The sequence below is a fragment of the Apaloderma vittatum genome, unplaced genomic scaffold (genome assembly GCF_000703405.1).
Source record: "Apaloderma vittatum isolate BGI_N311 unplaced genomic scaffold, ASM70340v1 scaffold9153, whole genome shotgun sequence".
In the NCBI taxonomy this organism is placed as follows: Eukaryota; Metazoa; Chordata; class Aves; order Trogoniformes; family Trogonidae; genus Apaloderma; species Apaloderma vittatum.
Window position 1 is genome coordinate 9693 of NW_009706409.1, and position 21867 is coordinate 31559.

Sequence of the window (21867 nt, forward strand, 5' to 3'; positions counted from 1 at the left end):
CTGTGGCTGTGCTAGGTTATGCTGCTCCTGTTGTTCATGTCCTGGTCATGGACCTTTCTGTAACACTGGTTTGAGTGTGTGACCACGCACAAAACAGATCAGGGAGCTGATCCAGGACAGAAATTACTCAGCAAGACGGATTGCTTTTTAAATTGCCACATGACTGTGGAAGTAGTTGAGTAGGCACAGCAGAAGGTCTGGTGCAGCACAGAATGAAATGGGAGAGAATTAAAGGGTCCTCAACCAGGACTGTCGATTAAAGAAACATTGCAATCCTGAATGTGTCTGCAAGCTATCACTCTTCTACAACTAGTAGTCTGATTATTGATGAAGGTCCTAACTGCGCTGAGTGACACTTAAACAAAAAAATCAGCACTCCCACCTCCCAGAAAGTTTCCGTATAGGTCAATGAGATGGGAAACGCGTGGTGGAAAGACTCCTTCCCACCACGCATGGCTGCAGGCGTGTAGTGACTGCTTTTCTTGAAAAATGAATAGTGGGTGATTAGTATGTTAAAACAGATGCACACAGTGGCAGTCACTAGGTTTTGGGTGAAAATGTAACTTTTGAATAACTTGCAGTTGATGCCAAGCAGAAAACTAGGAAAGTGTTGTGTGTTTGTGTTAATAACTATATAGCTTCACTTTCAGGAAAATTAAAAGTTCAGGAAAAATAATTTATGCATTAGGAAACTTGCTCTGGGGAGCTTTTGTTCAGGAAGTTTCCTGTGCTACACATAAAGCTGTACAAAAGATGGGCATTAAAACTGATGGTTCATGCTTAGAAATATCAAAATACCATCTGCTATATTCAAAAACTTAACTCATTTTCTAGAGAGAACAGTCCTTCTGCAATCCTAGAAAAAAAACACCTGTCTGCACAAAAGCGCTGGTGTCAGATTAGGAAGTCTCAAGGTTGATTTCTGTTTTCAATCATCTTCACCATAGGAGGGCTAATTAGAAAAGAATAATAATAATGTAATTAGGACCCAAGTTAACTGAAAATGTAATTTTACAATTTTACAGTTTCTACTGGATCTGTAATGTCCAGTAAGCTTCTCAGAGCTCTTATAAAGACACCACACAAATTTATAAATGAAGATGCTTTTTTTGGAGATTACTTTAGTCAGTGGATTCCAACCTTGTCTTTTGAAAAATATGAGATTAGGGGTCAGTGACTCTAAGAATCACTTTTGACAATTTGTTGTAGCATATTTGCATGTGATTCTCCAAACTAAGACATACTGCTGTTACTCCAAATACAGAATAAAAGAAAAGGTATTTTCTTAGTGAAGCTCCTAGTTTTTGATTTCTCAACTATTTATATCATGTTTCTTCTACATGCATGCACTTGTGAAGGAATGTTATGAGCTGGAAGGGAACAGAATAGGTGTTGCAAAAATAAGAGCTGAGAAATCTCTAGCATTGAGAAATATTCCTTGAAGTTATCTGATTTTTAGTCGGTACCAGAGAGCGTAAATCTTATGTGTGACATGCTGAGATGTTAAGTCTGTTCCTTTCTTTGTAAGGTAGCACCTAGTGAGCCTGGTTGCTGTCCTGCTAACTCAACTCTCAGACCACGGTTTTGACTGCTTGGTACTCTACATCTTCACACTGCTCACTAATTGCTGGGAAGGTTGATTTTCCACGGGGGTTCCTGAAAGCTTGCTTTTTATGCAAGTTTACAGTTACATTATGTGCCTTCTGGTCTGTGTGTTTGGTTTAGGCCTGCTCAGTGTTAATGTAATTGGGCTGAAATAAAACCGTTCATGTAGTTAGAAAGCTTTTATCATGACCCATATTACTCTCCTTGGTGTTGTGAAGCAGACTCCTTGAGGTTCAAAGATCAATCTTTTTTTATGAAATCCTACCCATGAAGCAAATGCACCTACGTTGAAGGAGAACCTTATACCTTCACAGGATTATTAGCACTGTAAACGAGGCTGAGGAGAAATGGTATGTTAGCTTCTCTTAAAGTTAGCTGGCGTGAATCTAATAGTGGCAAGTATGGCATGAGCCTTGTAAGTGACAGCAGGTTACTTCAAGTTTAGATTTCTGACCTCACTGGCAGATAACATTACTCTAACTGAACTGACACATTTGAAGTGCCTTTAAATATCTTGTGTTTTTGATTGTTTTTCAAGTTTTTGCATGTATACCTGTGGTAATTATCTGTAACTTCATGTAGCCATTTCATAGCAAGAAGTATGATGGCATTTTTCAGAGGTATCTAATAAATCATGAACTAACCCCCTAATTAAAGTCTGGTAGAAGTCAAAAATGTTTATGCTTGTGTTTCATGAGGTGCTACTCGAAAATTAGTTTTGTGAAGTCATAGAGATTAGTTCTTTGAAACAGCTGTCTTCTAGTGTTTCAGATAAAAGCTTTTGATCTTGAGCAGTCTCTACAAGAGGTGACAGAGAGATATGAGAAAGAAAAGCAAAAGAGGAGATCTCTACATAACAGCTTAGTTGTAAGTATATTTAATAACAGAACATCTTCTTGTTTTGTTGTAATTATGGCCATAATTTCCGTACCTATAAAATTAATGAGTACATTTTTCATGGCTATAACACCTCCCGTAGCTGCATATATATGACGCATTTCTTTGCTGAGGCACATTTCTCTTACAATAAACTTCACTCCATTGTGTTTACACAAGCATCTTCCAAATGCACTCGTGCAACATATAGCCCTGAGGAGTATCATCCATTTTAAATAGTGGTCAAACTTCGAGTTTCTTCAACCTCTTCTCTAAATGTGCAGCTTCTGAAATTGTTTTAGAATTCTTGAAGTGATCAATTTGAAATTGTAAAATGGTCATCTTCTATTTTTCCAAATACATCTAGCTATATCTAGCTGAGCCATTAGTGGTGGTTCATTTGGTATTAATTTTTTCCTTTCTGTACCCTACTCTTCCTCCCCACCCCTCAAATGACTAGTTTTTGGTTGCCTGATTCAGGACCTGGCTTTTAGAAACATAAACCACCTTCAAAAAAAGTTCTTTTAAATTTTTCTCCCTGGGAAAATGAAGCTCGCTCTTTGTTAAAACATACTTACCTTCCAAACTCTGCCCTGTGTTGCAGGTAACTGAAAGGATATTCCCCAAGGCAGTGGGGAATTAATGCCAGTGGTCACAAGTCATCACAGGCAAGCTGTTTTCACTAATAAAAAACGAGAAGAACTGATCATCAACAAAAAGGAAGGGAAAAACACGTTAGGTTAGATAAACTGAAGTCTGAAACAGCCTGCAGAGAAAAATCAGTTACTGGCTTTTTAGTAATGATAACACAATGGAGAGGAGATAGTACAAACTGTTTATTCCACATCTTCCTCAGGGCCCAAAGAAGAGAAATGGAGTGTGCAATCTTGTTTATTGAGTTAATACAGGTGTCTGAAGAAGCTTAAGTAAAGAGGAAGGACACTGAAGAGGGAAAAATTGCTCAGCCTTTTTTTTTCCCCTGTAGACTGGAGAGGGCTACACCATTCCAGGGCTCTGAAGAGTTCAAGGACATTCTCCCCACTTGTGAAGGCAGACTCCAGAGTCTATGGCTGTGATGTTGTAAACATCTACTTTCTTAATTACATTCAGGTCTGCTTCACAAATTCCAGTGTATTTGTCCTCTGCAGTAGTTTTTGTTAAATCCTTCTTAATATTCTCACCCTAGGAACTGAGAGGAAATATCAGAGTCCACTGCAGGATCCGACCATTACTACCTTTTGATACTGCTGCTGGACATTTGATATCACAAGACAGGTAATTTATTCTGGCTGTTTTAGATCTTAGCTGACTCATAATTCATACACAGAGAAAATGATGGTTATGTATACGTGAGAACAACTGTGTTCTTGATTTTTCTGTTTTTATGTGTGTGAGAAGACGACAACAGTGTCATAAAAACTAATTGCTGTTTCCTTTTCTTTCTCCTGCTAAATTGGCTTTAGGTAGTCTCATCCCCTTGTCTAAAAGTACGTCCACCTGAAAACAAAGCCATGGCTGTTCTGCCAAGCCAGGATTATCCCCGGCTTGGCAGAAGCAACACAGCGCCAATCAGTTTAGAGCATATTCGTTCCCCTATACAAATTCTGGAATACAGTAATGTAATAAATGTCAGAAGTTGTGGGTAGAGAAACATAGTCAGCATTACAGTTGTTTTGCAATGCTTTAGAACAGATTTGCTGTCAGCACAAACACTGGTAATTCCACTTCAGTGTAGTTTGGCTCTGCATCCCTACTTACTGTAACTGAAGCATCAAAACATTCCAAGGTCCAAAAGGAAAAGAGGGATTAGATGCAAGTATGTGCTATAACAAGCTGAATTCTCCATAGATGACTAACATGAAAGAAGGTGGGTATTGAAACGTACACAAAGAAAGAAAGAAGGAGGAAAATATGTGGGTGGCTAGGAACCAGTAACATTATCATTTGCTCTATCAGTAAATAACTGACTTGGGCCTTTAGTTTGCTTTTGCTGGCTGGTAATTCCAAAAGACTACATTACATGTTTTAAAGTTTATTATATTTTTTGCAATCTTTAAAAAATGTAGAATTGTTTTTATTAACATCAAAAATAGCAGATGAGAAATTTCAAGGAGCCTGAAGGGGAAACTTGCATCAACCTGTGCCTGATATACCCAGGAAGGAAACCACTCACTTTTTGTTGCTGTATGGACAATGGAATAGTGCTCAGGTGCTGAACTGCAGTGTAAAACAGTATGGACTAGGGAAACAAACAAAAATTAAGGATAACTTTTCTTAATATATCAAAAAGTAATTTAAATAAAACTTAGTTGTAAAACTAAGAACTGATTCTTGAAACACTTACCCACACAGATGAATTTGTACACCTCAGCAATCCCATTCAGCTTTCAGGCTAATAATGGATGCAAGATCGGCACAAATGCCTAAAAAGAGGGTGGTTTTCACTTAAATGTTCTAAATTGAAAGCTTATCAATACAAGCTTGTGTTACAATATCAGAATAATAGAATGGCTTGCATATGAATAAGTCTTACTTGGGTTTGTTCTAAATTTCTTTTTATAAGCAGATTATTTTGCCTGATTGCACTTTATTTTTTTATTCACAATTAACTGTGGTGTTAGTATGTACATGGGGTACAATAATAATGGCAATTCTGAAAGATACTCTTCAGAGAATGTGTGGTTCACAGACATTTTGAGCGCTGAGTTTCCTCAACTAAGAGGAATACTTATGGTTTGAAAGGTACCTTTTTGTCCCCATTGTTGTTTTTTTTCTTACAGGCAAAGAAACTTTTCAGAAAAAGTGGTGTATGCCGCTGATGACGTGAGTATTTGATGATGAAATTCAGAAGCGTGTTCATAGATTCTAGCAAGGGGAAACATGAACCATAGATTTAAAAACAAAAAGTTACTTTCTTGTCAATTGGTGCCCAGCTTTAATGGGTGCAAGAGCAGGTGATTCATGCTATTTTCATCCTGAATTTTTGTAGTAATAATATTTTGAAGCTTCTGCTGGTGCAGTCATCTGTGAACTGGAGGTTGAGTGTTTGTCAAACTCCTGCAGATTCCCTGCAGTCAGTCCTTTTGAGCCACTTGTATTTGCTGTAACTATTTCTAAAACGATGTCAGACTTTTTAAAAAAATGTAATTATTGCAACACAACTAATGCATTAGGAGAGACATATGATATCTCATGCACCACGTGGTACTGCAGCCAAGCATGTTAAAGTGTCCTGGCTTAGATCCAGTAGAGGAAGGAAAATGAGCATCGAGATCACAAATCCAGATGCTATTCCAGCATTAATTGAGGCCATTACCAAGATATAAAATTTTAAAAGTCACAGTAGTGTGAGCTAAGGTCAAAGTATTAACCTGTGTTTTAATTTTCTTAGCTGCCATAGTTCTTAGCTGGCTGCTCACCGTTACTTTATAAATAGCCAAATTATTTTCTATAATATAGTGCTTAAAATATTGCTGAAGTGACCTACAGTGTATTATGCATTTAAATCTCCCAAATTATAGCATCATTAGGCAGATCTTACTTGCATAAAGTGGGTACTTAGAGATTATATATGCAATTAGAAAGCTAATGGAGCACATGAGGAGTCAGTAAATATGTCAGGAGAGAAAAACCAGGGATCTGTAACAGTAGATGCAATGTTCTGAATGCCATGACCCATTTATTGTATCATAAGATGCCACGACCATTCCTGACATATTGAATTTTATTGCAAAAAGATGAAATTAGATAATATTTAGGTTTTGGTTTATCCCATATAAATATCTGATGTATTACAGTGTCTGTATTTTTACAGGCAAAGCAATGTTTGCTTGCTTATATCAATTTATGAATTTTAGTTTGTATGAAGCAGTGACCTGGTAACCTTCAGTATGCTAACCTGTTCTCATGTTTAAAAGTCCTTATGAAATATTCCAGGAAAATAAATGTATGCACAGACTTGATTGTACAATGAAACTTGCAAAATACTAAATTAGTGTTTTTGGAAAACACATTGGCTTCAGTTTTTTTATTGATTTGCCTGGACGTTTCTTTGGTTAAAATGCTTTCTAGTTTTGATCCAACACCTTAAGTCTTTGTGATAGTTTCTTAATGGGATTTATTTTTATTTTTTTTAAGAAAAAAAGAATAAAGTATCCAAGTTTGTGATGGAGGATAAAATGCAACTGACTTTTTGAAAAAAGCAGTCAATTTAGACTAATCTAACAAAAGTAAAGGAAAGCAATCGTTATTGTCTGCTTATTTTACTTTGAAGGTGTTATGCTTGTGGCTAGGATAAATATGCAATTTTCAGATAAAACTACAGGGCTTGATTTGCTGTTGAACTTAATAACGGTCAAAGTTTTTTATTTCTGGAAACAAGTTAATAATTTTCTAGAGAAGTATTTATGATTTGAATTTTATTATCTAAATTTTATGATTTGAATTTTAGTCAAGGTGAAAATGACTGCCTATGATAGAGTTGTTGAGTTTATTAGTTTTGCTTTTTAGATCATAGAATCATTTGGGTTAGAAAATACCTTAAAGAACATTGAGTCCAACTGTTAACCTAGCACTGCCAAGTCCACCACTAAACCATGTCTCTAAGCACCACATCTACATGTCTTAAATACCTCCAGGGATGTTAACCCAACCACCTCCCTGGCCAGTCTATTCCAATGCTTAACAACCCTTTCGGTGAAGAATTTTTTTCCTAATATCCAACCTGGTACAACATGAGGCCTGTTTCTCTTGTTCTATCCCTTGCTAGTTGGGAGAGGAGACTGGCCTCCACCTCTCTGCAACCTCCTTTCAGGTAACTGTAGAGAGTGATAAGGTCTCCCTTGAGCCTTCTTTTCTTCAGGCTAAACAACCCCAGTTCTCTCAGCCGCTCCTTGTAACACTCATCCTCTAGACCCTTCACCAACTTCATTGTCCTTCTCTGGACATGCTCCAGCATCTCCAATGTCTTTCTTGTAGGAAGGGGCCCAAAACTGAACACAGGATTCGAAGTGCAGCCTCACCAGTGCCTAGTACAAGGGCACGATCACTTCCCTCCTCCTGCTGGCCACGCTACTTCTGATACAGGCCAGGATGCCACTGGCCTTCTTGACCACCTTTGCTTCTTTTTTGCCAGGAGCTGTGTTAAGACTTCCTTCTTTAGATAGGCAGAACTGATAGTTGGGCAGAATGGTTGTATGTCTTTTGTGAGGCTGAGACTACATGAAATCCATTTAGTCTTTGAAGGTTTTTTGGTTTATTTAGAGATTTGTATCGTTCTTCAAAAGATCCATTATCTTTTCTGTAATCTTTCTCATCTTGTCTAGAGAAGCATTCTGATTCTAAAAAAGACTTAGGATTTTACTGGGTGAAGAGAAGAGTATTTCATTTCAGTTTTTGAACTACTTGAAGCAGGAATTTGGCCTCAACAATCTCTGTGAGTCCCTTCCTTCTTCAACCATTCTGTGATTCTGACCAAGGATCCCATTTGCTACTTTTCTGTAATTTCATCCATCTCTGGCAGGGTGTGCTGTGTGTGCTAGTGAATGTAGGTGTTAAGACTGAATGAGTAACTCTGTTGTTACCTGGATTCATAACACCAAATGTAGACACTTCAGTGAGGTGCCTAATCAACTCCATACTCCTCCTTGTGGTTGCTGAAGTAGCCACCTCCAGAGGGAAGATCTGAATTAAATATGTTTACCTCTTTCCATGACTACATAGGCACCCTGAGGCACCTGCCCCAGTCTAATAACCTGAAGTGATGTTGGAATCCAACTGCCTTCCTCACAGAAAAAACAGACTGGCTGCTTCTATGGGATTAATTCCTTTCAAATAATTTTGAGAGAGTTTTCACTTGTGAGTAGCTGAGAAAAAGGGGATGGCAAAGAGGCTGATTTAAACATAGGGAAGGTGCAAGGTTCTGCTATTTCTTCAAGGCGAGGCTGGAAAAACACAAATTAACACAGCCAAGACCCTCTTTTTCTTGGAATATAATTTTGTAATAGCTTAGAGGGATATAGCTATAGAAGTTGGAGACATTATCACTCTCCAGTTGCTTATCACCGTCCCCAGCTAGAGATTTCCTCCCCTGGTGCTTACCCAGTGCAGGGAATCCTTTAAGCTCCCCATGTCAGTCTCAGTGCTATGTCAGCTCGCTGCACTGAGGAGCAGTTCCAGTCTCCCTTACATTGGCTCTGCTGTGGAGCAGTAGTCTTGGGAAAGGAGGCAGATATGCAGTAACAAATGATAAGAAGTGATAATAATCACAGCTGAATTCTGTGATCATGTCTACGTCCACTATTCTATATTGCTGATTTCTCTGCCTTGCTGAATTTCACTACTGAACTGGCCCCCAGGCTTGGGGATCTGGGCTTGGGTGTCAAGGCAGATTGTGAATATTTATGAAGTATCCTTTTATCATTTCCATGATTCATACGGCCCTGAAAGAACTCAGGCTGGGAGTATTCTGTGACTCTGGGGTGAAAAAAAGGTTCTTCAGTGTTCATGTGAGACAGCTGTATGGATTTCACAAATTCTGTTGACAGGGAAACCTGATGAAATTCTGTAGGCCAGCAGCTGTGGTGGATATGTTAGGCCATACTGATCTCCTGAGAAACGAAGGACATTACCAATTCCCCTACAAAACTTCTGCCTATTAACAATTCTTTTGTTTTTATGTTATGCAAATAGATTTTTTTTTTTTCGGTCTCATTTCTCACCTTAGGGAAGGCTACTCTGCAAGGAAATTTGATCCGAAATGTGTTCCAAAACTCTGTGTTCTTTTCCTTTCTTTTTCTTTCTTTTTTTTTTAATCTTAGAATTTTTTTTTTAGCCCATTATATAGCAAAGTGGTGTACTCTGTATGGCCGCTAGATTTGCCAGCACTGGGGTGAGTAAAATAGCTCATTCTGGAGAGCGAGGGTTGTCATTCATTAGCTTGATGGCAATATATTGGCCTTAAGAGGAAGAAATACTTGTAAACTCAGAATAAGAAAAAATACTTTTATTAGCCATTTGCATGCTGGACATACTGTTACACAGTCGTTATTTTCTCAGGTCTTTGTGATTTCATTCTGTGGCAATACTCTTCTGAAGGCTGTTGGTTCAGCACTCCAGGCTACTTGCCTGAAGCACAGTGGGAATTTCAGCCCTCCTGTCAAATGCAGTGAACGAAGATGAAGTATTTTGTCTGCTAGTAAGCCTTCACCCAAATTGTTGCAAACACCCACATTTTTTTCTTTACTTTTCACTGAGATTAAGCAACATATGCCATGAGGAGCAGAAGGGCACGGAAGTTGCTGTGTAAGGCATGCCAGACTGCTGTGATTACACTCTGGTAATAGTTTAAAGAGCTGCTTATGTATCTGTCAGCCTTACAAAACTACTATATAATCCATCTGGAAAGTGAATTCCGCTAAAAAATCATGGAATTATACCAATTGTGCTAGTGCAGCTCTTTCTCACAGTTGTGGTCTAGCATGTTATTCTGTGAAATGGGCATCTGCTGTTCAGTTCTAGGCACAAATATATGTGAAATCAGTCTGAAAAGGCACTATGAAAACTGGCCTTAAAACAAAAAGTGCTCTTTTTGCTGTTTTATTGACCTGTGGTGGCAGTTAGAGAGGTTGGATTTACTTCCCTGTAGGTTTTTAGGCACATATGAAGTTCAGGTAAGGGATTAGATCTTTGTGAACTAAAGTGCATATATTTTGTCTTGGTTGTTCCTTAATAATCTAAATGTGTTTTGAGATCTTTTCTTGTGGTCTTGCTAGTTGACTGAAGTACACAGGCTCCGAAGCCTCACGTGTTGCTGACTGCTGGGAAAGGGCCTTGGACTTCATGATTCTTAATTACTGCTGTCACCTGGAATGTTAGAAATGCTAAATATTTCTTTTAAGTGTGTGCTTATGATATTAACTGCAAGTGTTTTGTTTTTCTCTTAGGAAACTGTCCTTGTAAAGTGTAGCCGCCCTGGTCATGCATCAATAAACAAGACTTTTCAGTTTGAGAGGTGGGTAGTCCTGTGTAACAATCTGGATTGCTGGAGGATTTGTATAGTGAAGGCTAGTTTTTTAGTAGGCATTGGTTAGAAGGTAGTGTTCATTTTTATTTTTTTTTAATTTATGTGGTATTCACATTCTTCCCAGGACAGAATAATGCACTTCAGGATATAGATGATACACTTAGTCTTCCCTCTCAGTGAAGACTACCTGTATGGCTAAATTTGATACCTGTGTAGAGACTTATTTGACCTTCTGCACAGTCTGAGTAGCTCTCATGATCTTTGCAACATGTTGAGAGACAGCAAAATGTTATTTACATTTTAAAGGGAAGGAACTGAAGTGGATTCAGCACTAGACATGCAGCATGACTGAGCCAGAAACTGAACTGAGGACTTGCAAGACACAGTGTTCAGCCATGCTACTTTGAACTTTGAGAATGGCCTGAACATAGAATAGTGGCATGTAAATTCCCCAGGGAAAGGCTGTGATGTGGCCTCTTTTGTTACTAGATACTCAAGAATCCGTATAGATGAGAGATATTTTGAATGCACCAGCTATCTTAGGGATTTTACTTGATGTTTGTGACTCACAACATCAGTCAGTCTGCAAGATAGAAAACTTCAGGGAGTCAGGCTGAAAGGTGCCTTGTGTTGTTTTAGAATGAAGCTGACCTGAACCTCTGAAAACAGGAACAAAGAGTTAAATTAATACACATGAGGTCTCTGTAAATGAAAAAATACAAAATTTTGCCCCATGCTTTTTCTCTAATGCAAACTTTGCATCTGTACATTGCAATGACTCTTAGAGCAGGCTCTCTACGCTGAACTATGCTTCAAAACCCTCTGGAAACAGACTACACAAGGACAATTTCATGCTTCCTTGCTTGAAGGCAAAACTTGATTTAAAGTCAAATGTATGCAACGTGACTTGTCTGTCCTGGTTTAAACTTAAGTTTGGGCCTCTTCAGCCTGAATGGCTGTAGGTTTGCCAAACACTGTCATCCCCTCTTTCCTTGAGGCATCCTCCTCAGATGCTGCCTCTTTCTCCTCCTGAGGGCAGGACTGCTGTTGTTCAGGCTGCCAAACAACTGAAAAGTCCTGACATGATGCAAATCTTGGGGAAGTCTCACTGACCCCGTAAGTTATAGGACTCCCTTGATACAAGGCACATGCGACCTCTCAAGGTACTGACGCCCTTGCGTGGCTGCTGAGCTACTCGAAGTAATTCCTTTCAGCCAGCCCCTGCTATTCCTAACACCACTGTACCACCTGAAGTAAATGCAGAATAATGCTAGAATTCAACTCTGCAGAGCAACAAATTAATGGTATTGACACAGGACTCCAGAGGTGCTGTGACTCTGGACATGTGGTGTAGATCCTGATAACCGGGAAAAGGGTTAAAAAAATGTAAATCCCCCAAAGAATGCAGTTCTTGGAGAATGTTTTTTCAATGTCCCAGCACAGCTCTTTTTTATAAACAGAAGAGCATATGGTTCTTATGAACTCAAAACTGTTTATTTTTTTTAGCAGAGTTTTATGGAACTAATAAATGTCAAAATATTTGATTTCAGCTCAGAAAGAAAATTCCAGCTTTCAGCATGTTATACTTTTATAATTTTATTGGTGAATCAGTTAGAAAAACAAAAAGGAAGCTTAGAATTTTTAAGGTGAAATTAACATTAATGGCTGCACAGGGACAAATCTGTCATCGTTCTGGTGAAAATACACAGGCTTATAGAAAGAGATTCTCTGGATTTGCTGCATCTTTCATGATCTCAGCCAATTAAGTGGGTGTCCATGCTTCAGCCAGTGCTGTGATTACAGTGGAGCATAAACTAGTTCAAGCCAGCTTCAAACTACTTCGTCTGAGTACTGATAGCATTTGAACCACAGCAGCTAAGCAGTGGCAGTAAAACCCCTTTAGGAAGTTGAGTAAATATTTGGAGTAGTTACTGTAACATGGGGCCCTCTGAACAGCTCCCTCAGCCTGAACCTCCCATCAGTAGCTATGGCTGTACTGCTTCATAATGCAAAGACAGACTAAGACTGGTTGGTTCTAGCCCTGCTTGTTTGCTTTATTAGACAGGAAAACTCATCAACAGCAAGTGAAGATGGTATTAGTGTTCTCATCTCTAAAATACCTTCTTAAGATTTGGTTTTGGTTTTTTTTTTGATGTAGAAGCTCTGAGATGTTTCGATGTGTTAAGAAAAAAATATTGTTTCAACATATAGGCCGAGATGGTTAAGACAGAGGGCTTGGTGCTAATGAATATTTCATTGATTTCAGATGATAAATGAAGCAGAGAAAAGTGGTTGGAAGCGTTCTTGCTCTCTTCTATTGACCTTGCAGATTTGATGTGCAAAGTTTACTGAAGCATGTGTGTGTATGCATGCAAAGCAAGGATGAAATATTTCAATTCAGTGTCTGTGTCCTCCCAGTACAAACTGTGCTACATCGCTGCATATTTCTTGGTTTCTTGGTGCAGTATGACAGCACATCAGTGGAATGGCAAGACAAGCAGTGTTTGTCCATTAAGCCAGACAAGTGCTCCTTTCCTGATTGAAGAGAGTACATTTTCATGTAACTTACAATTACACTGTGGAACACATTGCCACAGGATGTTACTCCAGGCCAAGAATGCAGCAAGATGCAAAAAGAAACTGAATGCTAATTCTAATAAGATTTTTTTTGAAACAGAGATTCAATTCATGTTTCAGTTCTGAGGCCAGTTTACAGCTTTTAAGGATTAGGATGAGACACCGGTACATTATTGCATCTCCAGCCACCATAGTGTTTCTTGCTCCTTTCTCTGGCTGAAGTAAGCGGGTGGCCTCTAATTCTGTATCTGTTTATCAGTGATCCCTCTGTATGGTCTTATTTATGGAGAACATGAATACAAACTCTACATTTCTTCAGGCTACAGACTGTAGAAGCCAGATCTTGGTCAAATATACAGAGAGGCTTGAGTAAATGCTAAAGAGCACATTGTGTCTTCGGTTAAACTTGTAGTATCATATACAAGCTGTGTGGTACTGTCAAGTGAAGTGTACTAGTATACATTATATACACAGAGAAGTAACTATGCTTCGTAGTGTTTGCTGCTACCAAAATTCCTGTTTCTAATTAGTCATTTTACTATAAGCTATAAACAACATGCATCACTCACTGGAAAGCAGAGCTAAACAAAAAAAAAAAAAAAAGAACCACAACAGAAAGATACCAGGAAAGGAAGATTTTACTAAATATAAACATTCATACCTGAAATACTTAAGTGTAGCTAATGATATTCATGCTTTAGATTCTGTTCATCTTGTACAAACAGTACTTGCTGCAGGCTGTTGTCTTGGGGAGGATATGTTTTTGCTTTACTTAGGATGTCCACATTTTACGATCAGAATTTCTGCCCTTTGATTTCCTATTTTCAGATCTTGATTTTATATTGTACAAACTTTATAGTTGAAAGGGTTGGAGGAAACATTTCTTTGACAAGCCCTGTGTTACCTTTTTTTCCCTTGAATTTGAAAAAAACATATGCGATTGGTTTAGACATCACTGTTTTGGCCTGAGGGTTGTACTGTCATTGCTCTTTTCTAAGAGGTGGAATAACACATTAAATTTAATTGTCTTTCGTTCTGTTTAAAAATTAGCCTGAAATCCACATCACAATGTAAAAGTCTTCCCTCGAGTGAGACATGTTTATTTCAGAGTAGATAGTTCAGCATGGGGTGAGAATGGAAATACCTTAAGCTGATGCTGCCCATAAAGACATCCTTAAACATGACTGTCAGGGGTTTTCTGATTTCTGCTCTGCCATTGACTCTTCTGAGACAAGTCCTGAGGCAAGTTTGAAGCCTCTGTACCTCTTTGTTTTTCCTCCAATCCTTATGCACATTTAAAGGAAAGCACAACCTGATCGCAGTCCCTTCTTTAGTGTGACAAAGGAGATGCAGGCAACAGGGATGTTTCACAGCCTGGTAGATGAGAGAATGTAACAGGGATATCCAGTACAGCCTGAAAAAAGACTCCATCTGCCAGAGAGGCAGGCAGAGGGATTAGAATGAGCTCAGAGAGCCACGAGTACACTGGCCACTCCCAAAAAGTGGGATAGAACCTTGGAATTCCAATTTTCAGTCCTCTGGCATAGAAATGTCAGCAGATCACAAGTTTTATGTCACTGGCCTACATTTTCCTTAGTTTGCGTTTTTGTATTAGGACAACATATTTATGTCTTGTCTTCAGTTAATCATTGCACTTTGCTCCTCAGAGTTTACAATGCTTCAGAGTCTCAAGACACAGTATTTCTGGATGTGGCCCCTTTGCTAACATCTCTTCTGGATGGGTAAGTTAAAAAGTGGGAGCAAGAAAGCTAAAGGGCAATAATCTACTGAAATCCATCCGTTAGAAAAAATGACTTAATAGTGGTGGTCCTATCAAGTTTTGTAGCTTTGCAGTTGCATTTTCCAGTTTTCTTTCTACTCAACACCAAGTGAATGCTGTTTCCTCACATAAACAGTGAAAACATTGTTTAAAGAATTTAGCAGAGCGGACAGATTTGGAGTGAAAAAATAGTTGTTTTTTTTTCTCTGGTCTCTTTCTGGCCAAGTTGATCATTGCTTCTAATGGAGGATACTACCTCTTTTTGTGTTTTGGTAGATTCTGTTTTATAACTGTTTTTCAGTTGTAGACACAGTATAATATATTTTTTACAGCAGCGCATTCACACGTGAAAGGCCTGCCAGGGCCACTCTCCGCTCTTCTGTTATGTTTTTGTGTGCAGCAAAGGCCGTAGGAAGTGATACAATCAATTCCTGGTTGAACCAGAACTGAGCATCCTCAGTCAGAGCATAGTTCTAATGCTTCTTCAGGCACTGAGGTTGAAACAGAATCCTGGTCTTAATATAAAACTATCAGTAACAAACACTAATAAATATGTGTAATAACTTCTAGCCACTGAGTTCATGAAGTGTGATTCTTCATTTATACTAGACCCAACTTAACCTACTCTCATGAGGAAGCACACTTTGTTAAAATCCTCGAGGTTTGAACTGGGATTTATGCAGAACTTCCCTTCTGCTCCTTTCTCACCCCGACTCTAATTCCACTCCAATATAGATGGTTGCTGTAGAACTGTCATGGACCTTTCGCTCCTTGTAGAGGAAAGCCAGTCCCTTCCCATCCACAGTGGCACAGTTGAACAGTGGCAATCCTTGTTCCTGACAGCCTGCACATGGAAGTTGCCAAGTCTCCTTTTCTTAAAAGCAGCCTTAAAGAGGTATTTGAGGATATTGTAAATGTAGGCCAACACCAACCATCCCTTTAAACATGCTGCAGAGGGGCCCACAAGGGCTTCCTGGGCTAAGGGAAGTCCTGTATGGCCCATATGGCATTATTCTAGTTTACCAGGGATGAGTAACTACACTTTGCATAGCTGAGGAAACTAGGGACCACTGTGTTGGAAGAATTTGAAGTCCCTATAACCAGTTTTCTCTCTTTGCTTTTCCTTTTGCAATGAATATGTTTGCTTTGACTCAGTATGTTGCCTGTGTATCTTCAGACATATCTGATCTGACCTTGATCTGTTCTACTTCCCACTTTTTAACTTCCAGATTGAAAGGATCCTGTCCTAAAAGCTAGGATTTTTTATATTCAGTTAGGAAATGTTCTGTTATTGAAAACAAGAGAGTTGTCCCATTTAAACAGAAGCACATTTTCAGGGAAGGCGAGGCTGTGTACGAGCGGTGTTTCTCAGCAGCCTTCCCATTGCAAATGGGAAACAGACATACTTAGTCTGAACTTTGAACCTTTTGCTGATACTTATTGTTTTAGTCTAGGCTCCAAAGTGGTCTGTAATAACTTTAAGCTTAAGTAGGAAGGAGTGTTCCACTCCTTTATTTTTTCTTTATTTTTCTTTCTTAATGAATTATTTCATTTTTCAGTATAAATATACAGGAAGAAAAGATTGTACCACATGCAAAACAGACAAAGTACACTGGGCTTCAAAGTTTGCAGTTAGAGGTACAGGGCCAGCAAAGCAGTAAGACATTTCTTTTCTTTACAGTACTGAGGAATCAAACTTGTTTATTTATTTTAAAGAATACATTTCTCTTCCTTTGATTCCTTTAACAACATTCTTGTCTAGTGATAACTTTGCTATACTTAACACCCACACTCTTTTCAGGAGCAAAATATGACAAAACTATTGGTATTCTAGCTTGATAATAAGAAATTTTCTAAACAAGAATATAACTAATGAAGCAGAGTGGAGGAGGAGAAAAGTCAGGGTACAAAGGTGAATCGTAGTCTGAAATTTTCAGATTGCTCTGTTTGAAACCCTTATGTTGGAACCAGAACACCAACAAAGTAAATTAGATAAATATAAACTAGTCTGCTGCTACTGCTGCTTGTCTTCTTGAATAACCCATCAATTCATTCTCTCCTGTGCCTGCTTAGATATAATATTGCTTTGGAGAGTTTAGCTTGTTTGCGCTTACTGAAATACTGATTTGGCTTTGGTAGAGAAGTTATCACTGACTGATACCTGATTTGCATCTCTATCTTCAATGTTACAAGCACCTGTCCACTTAACTTCTAATCATATTATATGTATCTTGTCAGAACTATTTTGTCCACAATGCTTATTTTCTAACAAGTAGCAGTTAAGGAAAATTTGAATAGCTGGACTATATAAGAGTTGGAGAGACAGGAAAACTACTACTTGCAAACTTCTGACTCCTTTTTTGGTTTCACAGACCTTGAAACAGGTCTAGAAGTGTCACAGAATCATAGAATCATAGCACAATTCAGGTTGAAGACCTTGAAACAGGTCTAGAAGTGTCATAGAATCATAGAATCATCGCACAATTCAGGTTGGAAAAGAACCTTGGGATCATCAAGTCCAACCATTAACCCTACACTACAAGTTCACCCCTAAACAATATCACCCAACACCACATCTAAGCCACACTTAAACACATCCAGGGATGGCGACTCAACCACCTCCCTAGGCAGTCTGTTCCAGTGTCTGACCACTCTTTCTGTGAAGAATTTCTTCCTAATGTCCAGCCTAAACTGGCCCTGTTGCAACTTGAAACCATTCCCCCTGGTTCTGTCCCTGATTACCTGTGAGAAGAGACCAGCACCTACCTCTCTACAATGTCCTTTCAAGTAATTGTAGAGCATGATGAGATCCCCCCTCAGCCTCCTCTTTGTCAAACTAAACATTCCCAGCTCCCTCAGTCGCTCCTCATAAGGTCTGTTCTCCAGGCCCTTCACCAGCTTTGTTGCCCTCCTCTGCACTCGCTCCAACACCTCGATATCTCTCTTATACTGAGGTGACCAAAACTGAACACAATACTCAAGGTGCGGCCTCACCAGTGCTGAGTACAGAGGGACAATCACCTCCTTTCTTCTGCTGGTCACAAAATTTCTAATACAAGCCAGGATGCCGTTGGCCTTCTCAGCCACCTCAATAAACTATAGGCTGGCAAGGCAGCGTGCGTTAGGGGTGGAATTGTGAAAGCTGCTCATTGCTAGCCCAGCTGAAAATTACGAAAATATATGCAAGTAGAGTTGTGTCAGCAGTGAATACTTAGAGAAATCCTTTGTTTGAGACTTAGAGCCCTAATGCCTAGCACATTTAATTTTGCTGTAGTGCTCTATATTTTTGGTTATATTTATCTCATTTACTTCATCAAATCTATGACTAGACTTCTGTTTTACAGTCTGCATCTTGAATTGTGGAGGGACCTTACGAGAGGTTCCCTGACTGCAACTTTGACTTTGCATCCCCAGAAGGGATCCCCAGGTATTTGCTTATCAGGAAATCAAAGGTGTTGCTTATCAGCTCCCATATTTCAAACAAGATAAAGCTTTCTAACTAATCCTCCAAAACTAATTGCTTCTAGGCATGTTTAATATGCAAAAATATTGCGGCAAATATATTTCTCTGCAGTGGCCATGTATTTCATGACTTGAAACCATGGATTTAAAACAATTAGATGAAGGGTGTTCATTGAAATTTGCTGGCGTGTGCTTGAAACAATATTTTTGATGTGAGGAAAAGCATCATATAACCAGAAGCAGCTGTTCAGGTCTGCCCACAGAGGAGGCAGCTTAGGCAGTGAAATTTTACTCCCTGGCAGAACTAGGAGCAAGATCATTCTTGCAGCTCTCTGGCCGAGCAGAAATTTCAGCAGACTGCAAAGCTCTCCTCATGTACGGAGATTCTGCTAATGTTGTGTTTCTCAGCAAACAAGATAGTCCAAGGAAGAAGCAGTCCTGTCAGCACAAGTGCATGTCTTTCAAGAGCTTTTGCTGGCACAGTTCTGTGGGCAGCACCAAGGAGCTGGTAGGTGCTGCCGAGCAGACAGAGCTGAATAGGGACTAAGTTCCAGCTGCACGGTACAGGATTGGTGCTCAGGGCAAAGTGGTGCTGTGGCTGAGCACGTTTTTATTCTCCTGCTTGTTTTGCTTGAGGTATTAACTTTGATCCGACTGTGTTAGAGACACACTTTCTGGCTAGGATTCATGCTTCTAAATTCATATCCCTGCAGCACAGACATCCACAGCAGAGCTCGCAGCCGCGGACTTTTTTTAATTATTATTTTCAGTGCGGAGAGACAAGCATCTTCGGAGTTCTGTTCATTAGCTGTATTTGACATGCCTACTTCAGAAGATGATGAATTGTGTTTCACAGGTGCCTGTTCCTCTGCAGTGACGCTGTATGTTTTCACCTTCTCCACGTCCCTATCAGAGCAGCTCCTACCACTTTTATTCCAGAGTAGTCTTTGCATGCGTGCTTTTATTGCACTAGTGCATTTGGTTATAAATTTGTATGTCTAATTATTAGGGCTGTCTTATCTTTTCCAGTGACCGAGGGCTATGACTGATGAGCCCACCTGAAAAAGACTACGATGGGTGAAGAATATACTGTTTCCAGCTGTTATTAGTGCTGTGCTTTGCAGCACTGTAAGACAAATCAAACCCAGCAACGGTTTACTTTAAAATGCTGTACTGTAAACTGCAGACTTTCAGGAACTGATTAACAAGTAGCTCAATAGTGCACGAACTGGAAGTGGGGCAGACAGGAGGTCTAACCTCATCAGTCATTCCAAGCTAAGCATCCCACTTCTGTCAGTTCTCTGCCCTTTAACTCTGATTAAACAATAAAAATCCATTTAGGTGATGTTATGAGCAGTACTTTAATTTCTGTTAGATTTTGAGATCTCCAGAAAGAAATGTACAGGGCAGTGCATTTCTTTTTTGTTACAATTTTTGTTCCCAAATTGTCTGGAGTTTAACTTGCCACCTAACAAACACATTTGGTAACAGCGAAATAAATGAAGGCCCTTTTAATTTTTAGGTACAATGTGTGTATCATGGCTTATGGGCAGACTGGAAGTGGGAAGACATATACAATGTTGGGACCACAGTTAGAGGAGACCTTTGCACGCTCCAGAGAAGATGACTCAGAACTTGGTATTATTCCTCGAGCTTCTCAAGAAGTGTTCAGGTAACAACTAAGTAAAGATTCATGCCAGTGGCAGTCACCTTAAACTTTATAGAAAGGGTGAAATTATGTTTGCAATGTACTTATCATTACAGATTTCAGCTTCACAATGATTACTATTTATAGCTTCTCTGACTGCCATTGGATATGTGAGTTTTGATACAAATTTCTAGTCTCTCTCCTGCTTAGATTGATTTACTATGAAAATAAGATTATGCAGTCTTGGTGTGTGTTATTGGTCCATCTGTCTTTCAGACTCCAAATTAACTTTTGAATATGTTTCAACCATCGATGTGGGAGTCCAAAACAGGAAGTTCTTACAAATTTTGTAAAATTAGACAATTGGAATAGATGAAGAGGATCCAGATTAGAACCTAGTTCCAAAGAGGAATGATAGTAGAATTTTTAGCCATAATCTGTTCTCTCTTTGAGAATTCTTAGGTTTTTTAGTTGAACCTAATGCAGGATTTGAACTGATATGCTCCTATATTATAATGGAAAAACATTAGACGTTTTTCCAGGTAAGCATATTTCTTTTGGAGAAGAGTATAAACTAAAGTAAAAGGACCCAATTTTGTACCAGAATAACTGTGTCTAACCATAAATATTCTCCCGAATAGATGAGCCTGAATTTTCTGAGCTGTGGACAGAAAACCTCTTACAGGTCTAGCTGGGTAGTTTACCATCTCTGCCTGTTCCTTGCTCACACTCTGCCAGAGTTTGTCACATCTTGAGCTCAGAATCCAATAACATCCAGTGAAGAAATGGTATAAATGGGATAGTAGAGCACAAAAACTGGCACAGCTGTTTGGAAAATGAAGTTTTATTTGCTGTTTCACATATAATCTGACTGTACGTTCTGACTCTTCAGCTTAACATTAGCATGTGGATGAGACAAAGCCACAGCTGTAGATATTTTAATAAGCACTTTTATCAGATTGCAATTAGATTACAATTAAATAATAGATCTTTATTTACAGATTGTTGACTTAGGGTTCGACTTTTACATTTTTTGGCTTTTTTCTTTGTTTTTCTCCAGGCTTATTTCAGAAAAGCCACCAGGAAGTTACTGGGTTGAGGTTTCTGTTGTAGAAGTGTATAATAATGAAATTTTTGATCTTCTGGCCAAAGACAGTTGTGGTAAAGTACTCGGCGTCAAACGTGATGTTGTCACAACCAGAGAAGGAAAGAGCGATGTTCCGTTGCTTACGTATGAGTACGTACACAATTTGATCCTTACTGCCTGAGTACAATCTAGTGCCAGTGCAATGCAGGGCTATCACAGAACTGCAAGATAGGCATCAGTTATCACTTCCAAACAATGAGTCCTTCTCATACACGGAAGAAAAAATTGGATGGTGCTCAGAACTGCAGTTGGCTGCAGATGTCAAAATCCTTTTGAAAATAACAGTATAATTAGTTTTGGTTGTACTCCTGTGTTACACCTTCCACTCAGAATGTCTGAAGACAGCCATGTATTTTGTTGTTGTGGGGTCTAGGTTATCTCATCAGCTGTATAAAAGCAGGTGTAACCCAGTCACAAGGCATTTTCCCTTCAATCTTCCTAAACTATAAAGTTTAAAGATTATAGTAGAAATATATGTATTTCCTGTAGATTTTTAAGCAGCTGTAGAGTGTTAGTGTGTAATGACAGGACAAGGGGAAATGATTTTGAAGTAGAGCAGGGTAGATGGAGATTTAGATTGTGGTGAAACACTGGAGCAGGTTGCCCAAAGAGGTGGTGGAGGCCCCATCCCTGGAGGTGTTCAAGATGCAGCTTGATGGGGCACTGAGCAACCTAATCTAGTTAAAGATGCCCCTGCTCATTCCAGAGGGGTTCCATCCCAACACATTCTATGACTCTATGATTCCCTA

At 39.1% G+C, this 21867-nt stretch overlaps 1 protein-coding gene across 1 annotated transcript in view; it reads left to right on the plus strand.

Annotated features, from left to right (window-relative positions):
- KIF25 (kinesin family member 25) overlaps window positions 1-21867 on the plus strand; it is a 45926-nt gene that overhangs the window by 9653 nt on the left and 14406 nt on the right. The window contains exons 5-11 of the mRNA XM_009865781.1: window positions 2369-2472; window positions 3668-3756; window positions 5262-5304; window positions 10425-10492; window positions 14749-14823; window positions 19846-19995; window positions 21032-21208. Coding sequence (XP_009864083.1) covers window positions 2369-2472; window positions 3668-3756; window positions 5262-5304; window positions 10425-10492; window positions 14749-14823; window positions 19846-19995; window positions 21032-21208 — 706 coding nt within the window. The remainder of the gene's footprint in view (window positions 1-2368; window positions 2473-3667; window positions 3757-5261; window positions 5305-10424; window positions 10493-14748; window positions 14824-19845; window positions 19996-21031; window positions 21209-21867) is intronic.